Source organism: Aphis gossypii, chromosome X (genome assembly GCF_020184175.1).
Source record: "Aphis gossypii isolate Hap1 chromosome X, ASM2018417v2, whole genome shotgun sequence".
NCBI lineage: Eukaryota > Metazoa > Arthropoda > Insecta > Hemiptera > Aphididae > Aphis > Aphis gossypii.
This window is the reverse complement of record NC_065533.1, coordinates 5,024,053-5,040,965: the sequence shown is the minus strand read 5'-3', so window position 1 is coordinate 5,040,965 and position 16,913 is coordinate 5,024,053. Positions and strand designations below refer to the sequence as shown.

General features: G+C 25.3%; 2 protein-coding genes across 2 annotated transcripts; both read left to right on the top strand.

Annotated features, from left to right (window-relative positions):
* The first annotated feature begins 2,032 nt into the window (after nt 1-2,032).
* On the top strand, nt 2,033-7,495 carry LOC114130066 (golgin subfamily A member 6-like protein 6). Its single transcript, XM_027994957.2, has 9 exons — nt 2,033-2,382; nt 2,455-2,690; nt 2,753-2,896; nt 2,962-3,127; nt 4,261-4,441; nt 4,968-5,146; nt 5,211-5,387; nt 5,453-5,665; nt 6,048-7,495. Exons 1-9 carry the CDS (start codon nt 2,281-2,283, stop codon nt 6,144-6,146), a joined length of 1,497 nt encoding a protein of 498 aa, XP_027850758.2. The 5' UTR covers nt 2,033-2,280; the 3' UTR covers nt 6,147-7,495.
* A 3,601-nt stretch (nt 7,496-11,096) lies between these two features.
* LOC114130069 (putative uncharacterized protein DDB_G0282133) lies at nt 11,097-15,328 on the top strand. The gene is made up of 6 exons (XM_027994962.2): nt 11,097-11,602; nt 11,921-12,269; nt 12,613-12,696; nt 13,180-13,372; nt 14,600-14,686; nt 14,792-15,328. Exons 1-6 carry the CDS (start codon nt 11,485-11,487, stop codon nt 15,098-15,100), a joined length of 1,140 nt encoding a protein of 379 aa, XP_027850763.2. The 5' UTR covers nt 11,097-11,484; the 3' UTR covers nt 15,101-15,328.
* Nucleotides 15,329-16,913: the final 1,585 nt, after the last annotated feature.

Sequence of the window (16,913 nt, the reverse complement as noted above, 5' to 3'; positions counted from 1 at the left end):
AATATAAATACATACATCTGCCACTTCTCTACATATTTCTTTGAATCGTGTCCTCCCAGACTAACTGATTAATACTCAGGTTAGCAAGAGATCAGTTTAACTGGAAAAAATATTTGATTATTCGAGTAATAAATTATAATAGAACCATTGGACTAATCCAATAATCCACTTTATAGTTCACACCTCGTCTTAAATTCCAACACCATCAACCATGGTCAATAATATTTCTCTTCCGTGAGTATTATTAGTATTATTATATTTTATTACTCATACATTTTTAAATCGGAACTTCGTGAATAAATATTTAGGCTTAGGTACAGAAATTAAGAACAAAAACAATCTACATTTTTGCTCTTATATAGATTCTTATTTTTTTATAGTTATGGTAACTGTATAACTGAGATGCGCTGCAAAATTAAAAATATAAAAATTAGCTATTGTATTTACGTAATCAATTGGAGTATATTATGAGAAAGCATTTCATTATTTTTATGTGAAATTAAAATTACATCGTTATTCAAAACTTCTAAACATAAAGTATTAGATGAAATAGTTAAATTACATTTAGACTAGTTAAAGTAACAAAACATATTTATATTTCATATGAGGTAATGTACCTAGATTTTCTATAAGTCTTTGCCTATTAACAAGTTACATACGTAACTCTACATTTAACTTAATTAACTATCCACTTTAAACATAGCTTTTTTATTTGATTGAAAAAGATAAAAGTTATGTAAAGTTAAAATAATTTTTATATAAATGTATAATTTGTATTTATATATTTAATACTTAAAATGAGTTAATATTTTTTTGTTAAATTATATCATAGACAGTGGTTATGTTTAAAAGAAAGTAAATAAATAATTTAAGTAAGTAGATAATAATATATTATAGTTATCTACACCACCTCATTGTAGAATAATTTGGAATTAATCAATTAATTAAAAAAATTAAAATTTGTAAAACCAAGATCACAATTAACCGAGTAGTAATTAAAAAAAAATTATTATTTGATATTATCTGTTAAGCAAATAACTTAGCTATAAATTAATTTGTTTCCCGTGTTCGAATTAAATTTAGCATGTGATGACAATTGACTTACAATTTAACGTTGTTTGTTGAAAATTTATTCACTCATCAAGTTAAACAACCATAATCCTTTCTAAGGGGTTTGATATAGGCAATTTTAATAGAAATATAAAAGAGTATTAAAATTTTAAATCTTAAATTTAATATTTAAATAATAATTAAAAGTATTTTAAAAGTGATTCTATGTCAAAATAAACCATTATTGTCGCATTAAAATAAAATTATACATCGAAATACGGTTTTACGCGAAAAAATACTACTTATCTTCTTCCACCTAAAAAACAAGCAATATATGTTATAAACTTAAAATGCATCACACGTTCACATCTGTAAATTTGTAATATTAAATAAAAATAATACGATAAATGATAGGCATATTATTAAAGATATTATAATTAATATACCTACGAATTATAATCAATTTTAAAATGAGGTATAGAAATTTTTAAAATAAATTTAATTAGATTACGTTAGGTAGGCACTAAGTATAATTTTTTACACAATAAATAGGAATAAACATATAGCCTCTGAAATTTAATAATAAAGATGAATTATAAATTATAATCAAGTAATTGAAAATATTTTTTGCTGTGAGTCAATAGAAATAAGAACATTAATACTAAATCCTAATTTAAAAAAAAAAATAATAATGGTAATATTTTAAAAAGTATCAAGGCTAATTATGCAATTTAAGAATTCGATAGTCAGTATACCTAAAAAATAAACTGAAAACATAAAATATTTTAAAAGGCAGACACGATTACTGATATAGTGCTTTAAATAAATTTAAAATGCAAATTATCAATTATGAAGTCTTAATCTATTTCTTAAATATAGATAAAAATATTCTGAGCTTCTTGCCTTAAAATATAAAATAATATACATTTTTATAGTAACGATATAGAATATAATATTAATAAATAATAATATTTTAAGATTTTTATTGACTTAGACTACAATAATAAAGGGGTGTTTTGGAGTTAACGCACGGGACAAAGCACGTATTTGCGTGACGAATCGCAGAAGGTTTTATTGTTATATCTAGATGGCTTGGTTAACAACTATGGTAACAGTTCATTTATCTAACAAACAATTGAATTGTAGTTTATAAGTATTAAATCAGAAAAGTTATAACATATTAGATATGACTTATATTTTCAATTAAAAATTTACTAATAATATACTAAAATGATTTACGGAGGAAAACCAACGAAACCTGTTCCACCGTCTAAAGAAGGCGTTTCTATACCAACGCCATTTCGAGGACCTCAAGCATATGAGTACGGGTTTGTAAGTATACCAATACTTTTTATTATAAAATGTTATTATAACATCGGTTTGATAAACTGATTTGAATATTAGTTAGCTAAGCAACCGGGGTCTAATTACAAAATTCGACTTCGTGACATAGAACGATTCCGCACAGAAAGGTCAAGAGTAGAAAATGAAAATAATTTCAAAAATATACTAAGAGAAGCTCAGCATAAAGAATTGATTGACGTGTCAGATAAAAAATGTTTATACAACCAAATAAAAAGGATGGTTGAATGTGGAATGAAAGCCAATGAACATTTATTTAAAGAAGAACCATGTCCAAAGTAAGAAATTTGTTTACAACTTGAATAATACATTCATAATTACTTAAATATTGTAACACTAGGCCGGAATTAAAATTAGAAGAAGAAGAACCAAAAAAACCGGAAATTGTCAAAGAAGATTTAGAAGAAAAGGCAAGAGCGCTTAAGGAAAAAAGTGACGAAGAAGAACGTAAATTATTGGAAGAAAAACGTCTACAAAAGTTTATGTTAGCATAAAATTAAACAAAAATGTATTAAATAAACTATTAAATATTTTAAATTATTATTTTAGAGAAAACTCTGAAGAATTGAGATTTGCTGCAGTAACTAAACGTAAAAACCAAATAGCAACTATAAATTATAAGATTATTGAAGAAAATTATAAACTCCTTAAAGAACAAAAAATTAAACAGAGAGAACTGGCTAATATTGAAAATGCAGAATTATTTAAAAAGCAGGTAAATGTAATCTTTTTATATGTATTATAAATAAATTTGACCGATTTTCAAAGTTGGAAGAACAATTAATGAACGCGTACACAAATGTTCAACTTTCCCCCCTCGAATAAAAAAATAGTTTTTTTGTATACGCGCTTAAAGTGTATAGCACATCCTATTAAAAATTGCAGTATTTGGTACCTATACGGTAACCTAAAGTTAATTTTAGATATTAAGCTATGTCAGCTTTATTTTTTTTAATTAAAGCTAAAGTAAGTAATTTTACGAAATATTACGAAGGTTTTATGTTTTTATATGCATTATTAGTGATGTGAACATTACCATTGATTATGAATATTAGTACCTATTATTACCTATTTATTATAATCTATGACATTACTAATTTTTTGAAAAGAAATATTATAACGTTAAATTTAGACAAATTTTATTCCTAAAATATCGTATTTTTAATGTATTTTGATTAATAACACAAATTAAAATTTTATCTATATAATATATTAATATAAATCGTTTCATTAATACGCCGCAGCCGTTTTTATAGTTATCAATTTAAAGTTATCACAAAAAATATAAAACAATGACTAAATATTTCTATTACAACAATAAATGATTTATATCTGATATCTGGATCTTAATACGCTTATAACCAATGAATATATTTATATATATTATATTATATACATCGATATACAATACAATTTTTAATATTATTTATATTATACAAAAAAAATTGTATATATTATACAATATATAGAGGTTCTATATACGTCATATTATTTAATATTACTTATTACATATTCTATACTTCATTTTTCTTCCCATTTTTGTACAGGCTTAGGACTGTCTGTAGCATATCAGTACTACAGATAGGTTAAAAATGTTATTTTCTTTAAATTAATAATATGGTAAAAACTTATATAATAGTGTTTTAGGTTAAAAGTATTGAAAGCCGCCTATAGAGCTTCCCCTTCTCATCATTCAAATCTCATCTAATTCACTATTTTCGACGTATAAATATAAATTATAAATATATAAATTTTGTTTTTAATAAAAATAAAAAAATGTAAACAATTAACACTATTATCTACACTTCTACAATATTCCTACAGCATTAAATATTAGATATTATTTAGGCTCTTGAAAGAGAAGAAGAAAAGCGTAAAATTTTAGAGAAAAAACTACAGTTTCGAAAGGAATTATTTGAACAAGTAGAAGAAAAAGAAAAGATACTAGAACAACAAAAAGTATTAAAAGAGATTGAACGCAAAGAAATCAAGAAATTAAATGAAAAGTTGAACGAAGAAGAAGAATTTGGTAAGGACCTATTCAATAAATATTATTACAAACTATTATTAGGTTTATATTTTAGCAATTTTATAATAAAATATTTTCAATTATTATCAACTATCTAGATACAGATACTGAGATACTATTTAAATACATTAAAAAAAAACAGATTGTTTTTAATAATTTAAAATTAAATTAATAAATAATAAAATTTATAAGACGTGTACAATACGTCATGCTTGAACAAAATAAAATAAAAATATAGGTTCAATATAGGTAAATATGAAATAAACATTAAATATTATTCAACTGACCATCTACATAGGTATTATATAGATATATACTCATTAATCATAAATAAAAATAAACTTAACTAATATTGTAATGATTTAATCTTAATAAGTATCTTTTATTTATATTAAGAAATACAATTTTTTTTTATAAGATATAGGTATTTATTTGTTTTTTAATAAATAAATAAAGTTAAAAGATGCAGATAATTATTTAGATATTATATCTTGGATACATGTACCTACTTTTTATTTTATTATAGAAAAGTTGGAACGTAAAAGGAAACAATTGCAGACAAAAAATGAAATAGCACTATTCACTAAAGAAAGAGCGACTTTGTTTGCAAAAATGAACGAAGCAAAATCAACGTTTGATGAAACATTCCAGCTTACAATGAGACAAAATTTAAAGGATGATTCAGCAGATGAAATTGAAGCAAAGGTACACATCAATTTAGGTCTCAATTTTTATAATACTAATTGAATACATTTTTAAAATATTATAGCTTCAGTTAAAACGTGAAAACGACTTGTTTAAAGAACATCAAGCAATTATTAAAGAAGAACGTAAAAGGCAAAATGATGAAATATCAAAAACAATTATGAAACAAATAAACGAAATTGAAGAGCTTAAAGTATCTATCGAACGTCAAAGTGTTGAAGCACGGCGAAAGCGTATGAAGGTATGAACATCGCGAAGTTTATTCAAAGTACATGTGTAGGCATTACAATATTATTATTACTGTAGGAAGGTAATGATGTTTTAATGGATCAATTAAGAGCACGTAAGGCGCTTTTAGAAGAGCAAAAAGTATTGAAACGTGAAATGTTTATTCAGGCAAAAAAAGAATACGAAGACTATTTAAAAGAGGAAAAACGACAGTTAGAAAATCAAGTAAAATACAAATCTCAGTTTAGAAAAGACCTAAACGACCAAATTAAGGCCAGCAAAGAAATACACGTAAGTGTTCAAAATTATATACTATTAATTACATAATACCTATTATAACTAATAGCTATGTATCACGTGGCAGTGCATAATACCTATATAGGTTACCTATATTTTTAACTTTTAATGCGTTAATTACACAATATTAAACCTATAAAAAAATTAATTACTGGTTTCTTTTTATGAAATTAGACATGTTGTGACGTACTATACTCCGTTTGATGCGTTTCTATTATACACACATTTTTTACCGAGTGGGATGGTTAAAATTCAGTTACTCAATTATTCAAAATTTTAAGTTTTTACTCCGTTAGATAAATATTCATAATCTATTTTAACATACATGTTTAATTTAATTTAATTAGTATAGATAATAAATTATTTTACCGTTTAGGAAAAACAAAGACAAATCGACTTGGAAAATCATCGGAAACTCATGATGGAATTAGCTGAACAAGAAAAATTATTAAAAAAACTATTATCTGAACTATGAACTTTCAAGTAATATCCACTTTTTATAAACACCTGTTCACATTTTTTATCAAACTCAGATTTTTATAATTGTAACATAAATCATCAAACACTTGTTTGGATGATGTTTCACTTCATATTAATTTTTATTATCTAGGTATTATATAAGTGTTATATATTATGTAGTATTATATTAGACAGCAGGGCCGTCCTTGTAGGGAGGCGTGGGGACATCTAACCACCCACTCTCGATTTTTCAATATTTAGTCGGCAAATTTGATACTTTGACAAAGTTCTCGGCAATTCGGTATAGTCAATATTTTTATTTTATTTTTATTATGTTAAAAAAATATTTGTATAAAACGACAACGACGACAGCTCTGTCACTCCAGCACCCCAAGTTGTGAATTTTTACACCAAAATTTCACAATATTATGTAACCATTATGTAACAAAATGTAATCATGTTTTTTTAACTCAAACCCCTTGAAAACCGTTTTGAGTTGGCCGGTCATCACAGTGACGTCATGCACTCACACGTGTATCCTTCAAAATGATTCGATTGATTCGAAATTTTCACAAAATTTCTGTAACCAAATAATATTAATCTAATATTCTATATATACCTACCTAAATCAATTAAGAATCGTTTTAAGTGACATAAATATCGCAATATATATATAATATAATATAATAAATACTTATAACGTGTATATAATACTATAAAATGTGTAAAATATATTTTTCAATATTAATATTAATTTATTAATTTTAATAGTTTTTACGTATAAGTGTTTTGTTTTTTTTTTTTTTTAATTTAGGTAGTATTGATATTTATATTATGTTATTAAATTGTCTCGCTAACGACAACGCGCACCAGACTAGAAAATTAAGTATGCTAATTTGTATGTACTTTTTGTCAATCCTAGAAAGTAGCAACGAACCTAAAAAAGCAATTAAATTTCTGAAAACTAATTTAAAATAGTTAATATATATATACTTAAAATTGATCAGTCCACATTTTAAGTTTTTAAATCTCAATACGAAATAATCATTAATTAAAATTTTATATATTTTTAAATATTCAAGCCAAATTTATAGGAGTTGAGGAACGAAATTTAAAAAAGTGGACTGATTGATCTCAAGTATCGAACAGTTTTCAAAAGTATAATCTAGTATTACTAGGTCCTTCGGTATGATTGACAAAAGATTGGTATAATTTTATTGAAATAACGGACGTTTGCAATCGCCTTAAATTATTTTTCATAGGTCACATTATTTATATAAAATAATATTTTGTATATTATGTTTTTGTACAAAAAATATTATAATATATTGTTTGTATTAATAAAAACATTTTGTTTAAAACTGATATAGTATTAAATTTTTTTTATCTGAGTAAATGGAAGTGTTTTAAACGTATGATAAATCGTTACTTAATATTTTTATCTCACATGAGCAACTAAAACTTATTGGTTGAGGAGCACATGTATTTGTGAAATGAGGATTCGTTGTTAGGAGCTCGGGTTCATCCAGGTACTAGTATAAAGTAATATAATAGAAAAAATACTTGAGCAAAGCGAGAAAGTCGGAAAATTAGTATGTCAACCACCCACCAATGGATTGTGGTTGAGGACGGCCCTGTCTATTAGAGGCTAATTTGATTTAAACTATACTGAATTATTTATTTATCTAGTGGATATTATAATGAGTTTTTTATTTTTAGTATTTATCTTTAAAGGTTTTAAATTAATATGAATTTATACTTACTCCATAAATTAAGCTTAATTTATATGATAAATATTTTTTATTGTATAGAGTCTATATCTACTATAGTCTATACTCTATAGACTATAGGTAAATTATGCCTAAACTATTTACATTAAAAATATATTTATTTATCAATTCAATACAATACCTACATAAAAATAAATCTAACTATAGAAATATAAATAAGTTAGAACTCATTTTGAAAACCATCAACTATACTAAACGCTGGAAGTTATTAATCGTAGGCGTTTCCAGACCTCATTTGTAGGTCGTACACAACACCACAACAATACTATATTTAAGGGAAGGCCCCGAAAGGGTTACAGACCCTTACAGCGAGTTTTACGAGTTTTGGTAAGAATTAAAGGTAACTTATAAAAAAATAACAAGACTGTTAGTTAATAAGTTTAATTTAAAATGAACACACGTCGATTTAACATTGATGAGGTCCAAGTCTCACACTTGTAATAAGACTATCTGTTTACAATTTTTCTACATCATCCTATTATATCTAAAATGATGTTATAATTTTAACAGTTGATATTCACATTACATACTTGTGCTACTTGTGCTACTTGTGCAAAAACGTTTTGCACAACTGTAATACATGAAATCCTAACATGTGTCCATCCGGATGTACTGATTATTAGTAATTACTATGCGTTAATTATATTATCACTATACGTAAATAGGTCTCTACACTATTTTAAAATTATATTTAGTGTTTAAGAACATAATAACAAGGTGAAACTCGTGTTACTTTTTTATTTTCACCCCAAAATGGACCAAATTAGAAAAGATATAATACAGCGAAACTTTTTGGAAAACAAAAATGGAACCATACTTAACATTATAAATATTAAGTATAAATAAACAATAGATAACCTATTTTATTCCAGTTTTATTTCTACCAAATATTGATTGAACACATTTGATGAAAATTATAATATGTCTACTCTCAATAACATGTTTTATACCATTCATTAGTACTTAAAACATGAAACATAAACATACTAATAATACAATTATAGTATGAACTATGAAGTAATTATTGTTTTATTTTATGAAGAATATTTGCTTTTGGAAATCGTTGAACCTCAATTTAGTAAACGATTATTAAAAAGTGATATCGTCGATCCACCACAAAGGCATCAAAGAAAATATGGAAAAAGCTACATAAAAAAAAAACAGACAAAATTATTGAAGAAAAAATAATTATTATATTTTATATACCTAACATAAATAAAAATTAAAAATATATGCTCTTTAAAAAATAGTTACTAGTTGACAATTCACATTATTAAATAATTACATTTTACAGTGATGAATGATGCTGGTGACTTTTGATAGACGATAGTAATTAATAATATAAGTAACTGTATACTATGGTCGGTACCTAACAGGTAATACAATATTATCGTTTTCGGTGATGAGGTAGGAAACTGTAGCACCATTTTAAATCGTAACATTAATAACAAATATGAGTAAGTTAAATCTTTATCATTAATTAAATACTCAAATCCCAGCTAATTGCCTAGTCTTCTAGAAACTATAACACGTTATATTTATCATGCTATAAAATATCTAAAAATATACTACGGCAATATGCCGATGTCAGTACGCTATAATTATATAATAAGAAATTTAAAACACAAATCTGGACCCACAGACCACAGTAAATAAGTAGGTTTTTAATTTTTGTTTTGATAAACTAAGTAATTAATTAGGTATTTCACAAATCAAATATTATAGAAGGTACACACGTATTAATTAAATTAACTAGACGTATACCTAATAACTTCGCCCGAGAAAAAAATGAATAAACATAAAATAAGACACCACATCGATGCAACTCACCTTCAATATAAGTAGGTACTTTAATTGACGAGCAAATCAGAAATCGGAATACCTACTTCGCTTCATGAACTAACTCGACCAAAACGGACAATCCGCCTAGATGGAATAATTGGTATATTTTATAATTTATAATACGATTTAAACTACACTCTGATAACTCTGAGAACAATCTCTAAAAATTTCGTCAAAATTAGTCGACCATTTTTTTTTTATATTGCTCTTGAGTCTATTTACTATTTAACTACTATCATAAACAGAACACTGTCAATGTAGTACATTATTTTTCCGTTTAATATACTGTCTATACTCAATAGGTACCTATTAAATTTAACAAGTTATAAAACGTAACTTGAATTTGCTAATACAGTAGTCGCCGCTTATAATGATCACATTCGTTCAAGAGTATAAACGTAAAAATAATTAAATATTAAAATTATATTTATTATTATTTTGTATTTATTATATCTTAATATTTTTAATAATATTTTAAACACTTTACTTCGTACACAACAATAAATATACTTTTGTAACATGTAAAAATAGTATATACATACGTGATTTAACAAACTTAGATTTTTTTCAAAAAATGTATGAAAAATGTACGATATGAAGTATCGCTCAATACGTGGGTTACATTAGATAAGATTAACTCGATTAAAGTTCACGATAAAGATAATTGTCATTCGTATTCGTTTTTCCTGTACACAAGGTACCTAATGTTACTGTACATAATTACTTATTTATATTTTATGTTTCAGATCACAATAACCGAAAACCTGAACACTGTAAGCGACGAAAAATGCACGTATAACGGTTGTTTGTTCCGTTCCTGGGATTTTTGATCACTATAGGCCAGTGGCGTATTTAGGATTTTGTCCAGGGGGGGATATACGTTGGAAAACATAATTTCCTCGACGGCGGGGGGAAGGTACACTTACCATCATTATTAAACTTAAGAGTAAAAAAACGACCAAGGGGAGATCTATCCCCCATATCCCCCCCCCCCCCCGTAAATACGCCACTGCTATAAGCGACTGATTCTTATAACCAGTGAACACTTTAAGCGGTGACCACTGTACAATGATAATTGATATCGGTAGGATGCAGAGCTGCGATAAACTAAATTTAATCGATTAAAGTGTTATCGTTAGGCGTTTCCTGTTTCGTCTGTAATATTCCATGTCTACACATAATATATATATATATAAATATTATATACTTGTGGTTTAAATTAACAAAATCGCGACGGTAAAATTTCTGTGCATAGTATTTTTATAAATAAGCTTAAATTTCCATTTTTTCCACATGATAATTCAATAATTGTATAAAAATATCTAATAAAATTATAAAAATGTTACCTACAGAATCAATCATATGAGGGGAGGCTTAAGCCCGTTAGCCCCTCTCCTTAAGTACGTCCTTACTGTGAAAATGGAATTTTCATAATCTGTGATCGGACAATCTACGAAACAAAATGAATTGTTCAAGAAAAAAACCTAATTTGCGAATATAGTACGATACGTATTGCCTTATCGGCGAGACCGTCGTATCATATTGCCGACAATCGTTATCAAACGATCGTTAGTTTTAAAATGATAACAGTCGTCTCCTAGCTTAATAGCAATTATTATGGTTTTTCTATTTTTTCCCTTAAATGTAATATGAAATACAACGTTTGATCCGTATAAACTCTGTTGTTGATTTCATAAATTATTTTGGACTTTTGTGATAAACATGTCTACAACGCGATGCAAATTCTATTTGCAAGGAAATTGTTACTATGGCTCGTCCTGTCGGTTCTTGCATGATCAACCACAGCGTTCAAACCATGTAAACGCATCAAGGAGTAATAGTGAGTAAATATCTAAAATCTGAGGCATTTTTCTGATAAAAACCCTAAAAAACTTTGTGCGCATTATCGACTGGTTGGAAATTGTACTTATCTATATTTTATTGTATTTTATTACCTACTTTATTCTTAATATAGTGAGTTCCGCTTAATGTGATCACTTTGGTGCAGGTAATTTTGATTCTATAAAGCATTTACAACATTACACATACAATTTGGTTTGGGATTTTCATTTTTGATTCTAATAAACGGTTGATTCTATAAACTAGTGATCATATTAAGCGGAACTCACTGTATTGTTTACACATGTTTAATTTTTAGGGAATGCGAGCAAAAATTATTTTGAGTCTAATAATCCTAGTAGAGATTATGATGATTATGAGTATGAACAAAATAGCTATGAATCTGGAAGTAAAAATACCAACTACAATTATAAAAAAGATTATAACAACAGGGATGATTATTATAATAAAAGAAATGATGATTATCATAATCAAAGAAATGTTGGTTATTTTAATCAAAAAAATGATCACAAAGAATATTACGATTCCAGTAATCATTATGGAAATCAAGCTCAAAGACAGCACAGTGTAAATATTTACAAAGAAGACAACAGTGGGAATAGAAATTATAATTATGATACAAACAAAGCTCATGCCAGTTCAAATCGGTATTCAAATTTAAAATATTTAAATATAAATGTATTTAGTTATTCCATGTTATACATCATAGACTCAATCATAAGCGTAATTTGGACTCTTTTCACATGGGGACAAAAATAATTTTTGTAGCAAATGAACATATTATATATTAGGTACTAGTGTGCTATTCGCCTTAGAACAACTTGCAATTAACTATGTATGTAATATTATATTTAAGTTGGTCATTATCAGTTGCCCCCATTCGCCCTCGACAAATTACGCCTATGGACTCAATACATATATATATTATAATTATCAATAAAATTTAATTATTTTATGATTAATACTATTTGTATTATTGAATCTTTTTAGTAATACAAATTCAGATAGTCAAAACCATGGGGCCCATCATTCAAACGATACAGATAAAATGTTAAAGTATTATGAAAATGAAATGTAAGTATTATTTAATTTCAAATAAAAAATAAATATTCTAAATTCAAAGCTGTATATATTATATATATATTAAACAATAGACCTCTTTTACATACCACGTTTTTGACAGCACAGTTGAACTTCATTTTTATTATTATTTTTTTTCCAAAGTTTTTCTTCATTTTTAGATTAGTCTGTCACTTTGGTGCGTTTTATTTATGTATATACTAGAGAAAAGAAAAGGCACAAATTAATTAAGTTTTCTAACTTTTTAACTAAAGTTTAATTATTATACAATATTTTATTACAAAGTTATAACAATTTCTAATTTTATTAAAATAAAATAATCATAAAATTGTCACAGTTGCCTTTTCCATCATTTTTTGACCGATGAATGTAGGGTCATGTATTTTAATATAATAGTTTTTTAGTGAGGTGTTTTAATAATTAATTTTTTTTTTTACAAGCAAAATATTAAGTATCATATCATGAAAATTTTTTCAGTAAGACTTACCAAAATCATGTAAGACAAATGTCAATGAGCAATATTTGGCCATTCACGTGTTTCCACCCTATTGGACATGAATTTCCTATTCAACCAATTAAAAGTTTAAACCTGATTGATGTATCATTTGAAGAAATTAGATGTGATTATTACTTGAGTAAAGATATTAGTGCCACTTCTGGTTTGCTTCATGTAAGTTAAAACTAGTATTATGTTTTACTGATTACCATTATTACATACAAATGTTATTTAAATTTATATTATCTGATTACGTGTTATTTTTAATCATCAATTCATTTTGATAATTATAGTCTGTATCTTAACAGACTGGTATATTTTACCTTTTGATGCATGAATATTTACATCATTTTACAGATCCCAAAAATCATACTAATTATTACAGCATTACCTATTTATACTATTTAAAATTAACGCTTGACCTGTAGCAGTTTTATAGTTTCATGATTATTTGTTATATTAAAGACACTATCATTTTTATAAATATATTAGGTTCATGAAGCTTTTAACATATTAGAGTATATTTTTAAGATTAAAGATTTATTAATTTAATATTATTGAGCCAATTTTGATTTAATATATGTAGTATGTATATATATAAGTATATATATATATATATATATACTCATTACTCACTGTATATTTTACAATGAAAACTCTTTAAAGAGAAACTCGTTACAATTAAAAACTCTATGCAACGTACATGAAATGTAAACTCAGTGTGGGCAGCGAACAAGCTTGATAGACCACCACTGATAAAAACTGTTATCTGTGGGAATACATTTTTACTTAAAATAGAATATAGAATAGAATTATTTAATCATATTAACTATAAACTAAAATAGTTAATCAATTAAGTATGAATTTAAACATAAAATTTTCTTTTATTTCACTTTGTTTAACGGAAAGGATGGTAAAAAGGTAGAAATTTTCCTCTTTTATCCAATAATATCCATTAATAATATTTTAGTAAAAAGGGAAAGGAAATCAAAAATTTCTCAAATAGTTTTATTGTAATTTGTAATTTTTTTAATCTCAAGTTTATTTTTCTTTCTTAACTACTGATGTATTATTCACAAACAATTATTGAGGTGTTTAATACATAAAAGGCAGTACAGAGAGTGGCCATTCAAGTCAAGACCTCACATTTTAAAAGGTCTTTTTATAATGGTATTATTCTATAATATTGGTATACTTTTCTACTGTAACGAAAAAAAATATAGAATTAAGGATTACAATAATAATTCCAATTTTATTTGTTGTCCAAGGGTGAAAATCCTCATTTATAAATTGCTGAGTGCTTTTAAAATCATAGTGTTAATTTTGCATAAATGATAAATTTCTTATATAAAAATAACCAATTATGGTGCAATAATTTTTAATATACTGTTTATGGTTTAGAAACAGACATTTGATGAATTACTTTTAAAAGCGCAAAAGCAGAAAGAAGATATTATTACATTAAAGAAGCATGTACAACAAGATTTTGTGAGTATATGAATTTTACTATTAATTAGGAAAATAAAATATTAATTATATTTCACATTATGTGTAATTTAACGTTGTCATGTATGTTACTTTTTTGCATTTCAGATATTAACATTTTTAAAATGTGAAAATTCAAAAAACTCTCACAATTTTAAAAACTCTATAGAAATGGACCAAAACAGTTACTGGGATATGACTATTAGATCTTTAAAACAACCCGAGAGTAAAAAATCTGATTTGGAGTCATTTAGTTTTGTTGCCAAAAAAAAGGATAAAAATACTGAGAATGATTTACAATTGAAAATACTTATGCAAACCGAAATATATGGTAAAATAGACAATGATGCATTTGCTCAAGATCAGTTTACTGATTTCATACCTATTATGCCTCCACCTAAGAAGTATTGTGGATAATTTTAAATAATAAATTATATTAAATTAAGAATAATTAAATAAAATTAAAAATTGTAAATGAATTAATAAAAATATACAAAGTATAGCTTAAAATAAAATCTTTTTTTTTTTTTACGGGAATTCAAAAACAATATCTTAAATTCCTAGCAATAGTCTCATCTGTTTTTATATTATTTTGTATTAAATATTTTTTTCACAATATAAATTTCTTTGAATAATTTTTAAAAAGTTCATAGTTCTGTTATTTTACAAAATGTTTGTTGTCATTTACCTTTTACCTAATTCCTTATAAAGGACTATAAGCTAATATTATTTTACTTTCAGTGATTTATTGTAAAGCTGATAAATGGTAACAAAATATTATTGTACAATTATAAAGTATATAGACTTAAAAAAAGTACAAAAAATAAGTTATTTTTGTCTTTATATATTGTAGTTTTAGGGCCGTTCTTACTATGTCCGGTTAAGTATCGGTGAAGACTAACTGATAGAATTCTATCTGTTAACTCATGATAAATTCTTCCGGTTAGTGTTATCAGGCACTAACCGAACATTGTAAGAACGGCCCTAAATAGTTTTATTGTATCTGAACCATTTACAAAAGTATTAAAATTGTGATCACACTACTCAACCTTAACTTCTATAGATCTCATATCAATACATTACTACATTATAATTTGTAATAATAATTGTAATTTATTTTGTTTCTATCTTTCTTAATATTCTATTTAAAATTACAATTTTACAACTAATTTATGATTATTTTAACTATTACAGTTTACAATTTAATGAAAAAATTGTGTCAATTGAAATTACTTTTAATTGTAGTTTCTAAGTACTCAATACAAGTAGTTTCGTGATGATATCTATTCAGTTACATTAATGTTATCTGACATCTGTTATAATAATAAATAAGTGTTAACTCAAAGATATGATAAATTTTTATTTTTTTAAGATATGTGATTCATTAGTTTATATTTGTGTATGTTATTTTAATTTAAATATATTTAAGGATTCATGGCGCCTTGTCGTTTAAAATTGAGACACTTATGTATAAAGATACATAAGAGTAAGTGGGTGTTAAATATTGATAAATTAGATATTTAAATAATTATAAAATCTCTCATAGTAGCAAAACACTACTACTACTACTACTATTTTCATTAGCTATTTTTAATTTTAGTAAAAACATAATTAACAAGTATTATACTCTTAATATGAGGCATTATATAGTTAGTTTTCTGAGTGTAATAATGATAAGTGATTCAAAAGAATTATATTTTCTTTAACTTTGGATTGGTATTTATTTTTCCATTAGTCCATATTAAATTATCCAAATTGGATAAACATTTTATTTAAATATGTTGATATGTGAATAAATAGTTTAAGTCCTAATGTATAATAATTACATTTTATTATCAATAATAAATATTTATAGAATGCATATTCAATAGTTTATAGTATGTAGTTATAACTTATAACACATTATAGAAGTTTTTTAGATATCATGTGATGGCCACACATTGATTTTAAATTAACCAAAATATTAATCTGTAAGGGATATAGGAATTTAAAGATGTAAATAGATACAAAGATACTTTTGGTAGTCATTTTGAGTAGGTATTAAAGTTGCGTGTATTTTGCATAGATGTTGATGTTTTGTATGATTAATATTGTATCGTTTTTATAGTATTTTCTATAAAAATAAGTAGAGTTAGTATGCTGCTCACATGTAGAGGCATAAATATTATAAATACTGGAGAACATACCTTGTGGAATGATTAAACATTTACAACACATATTTATAATATTA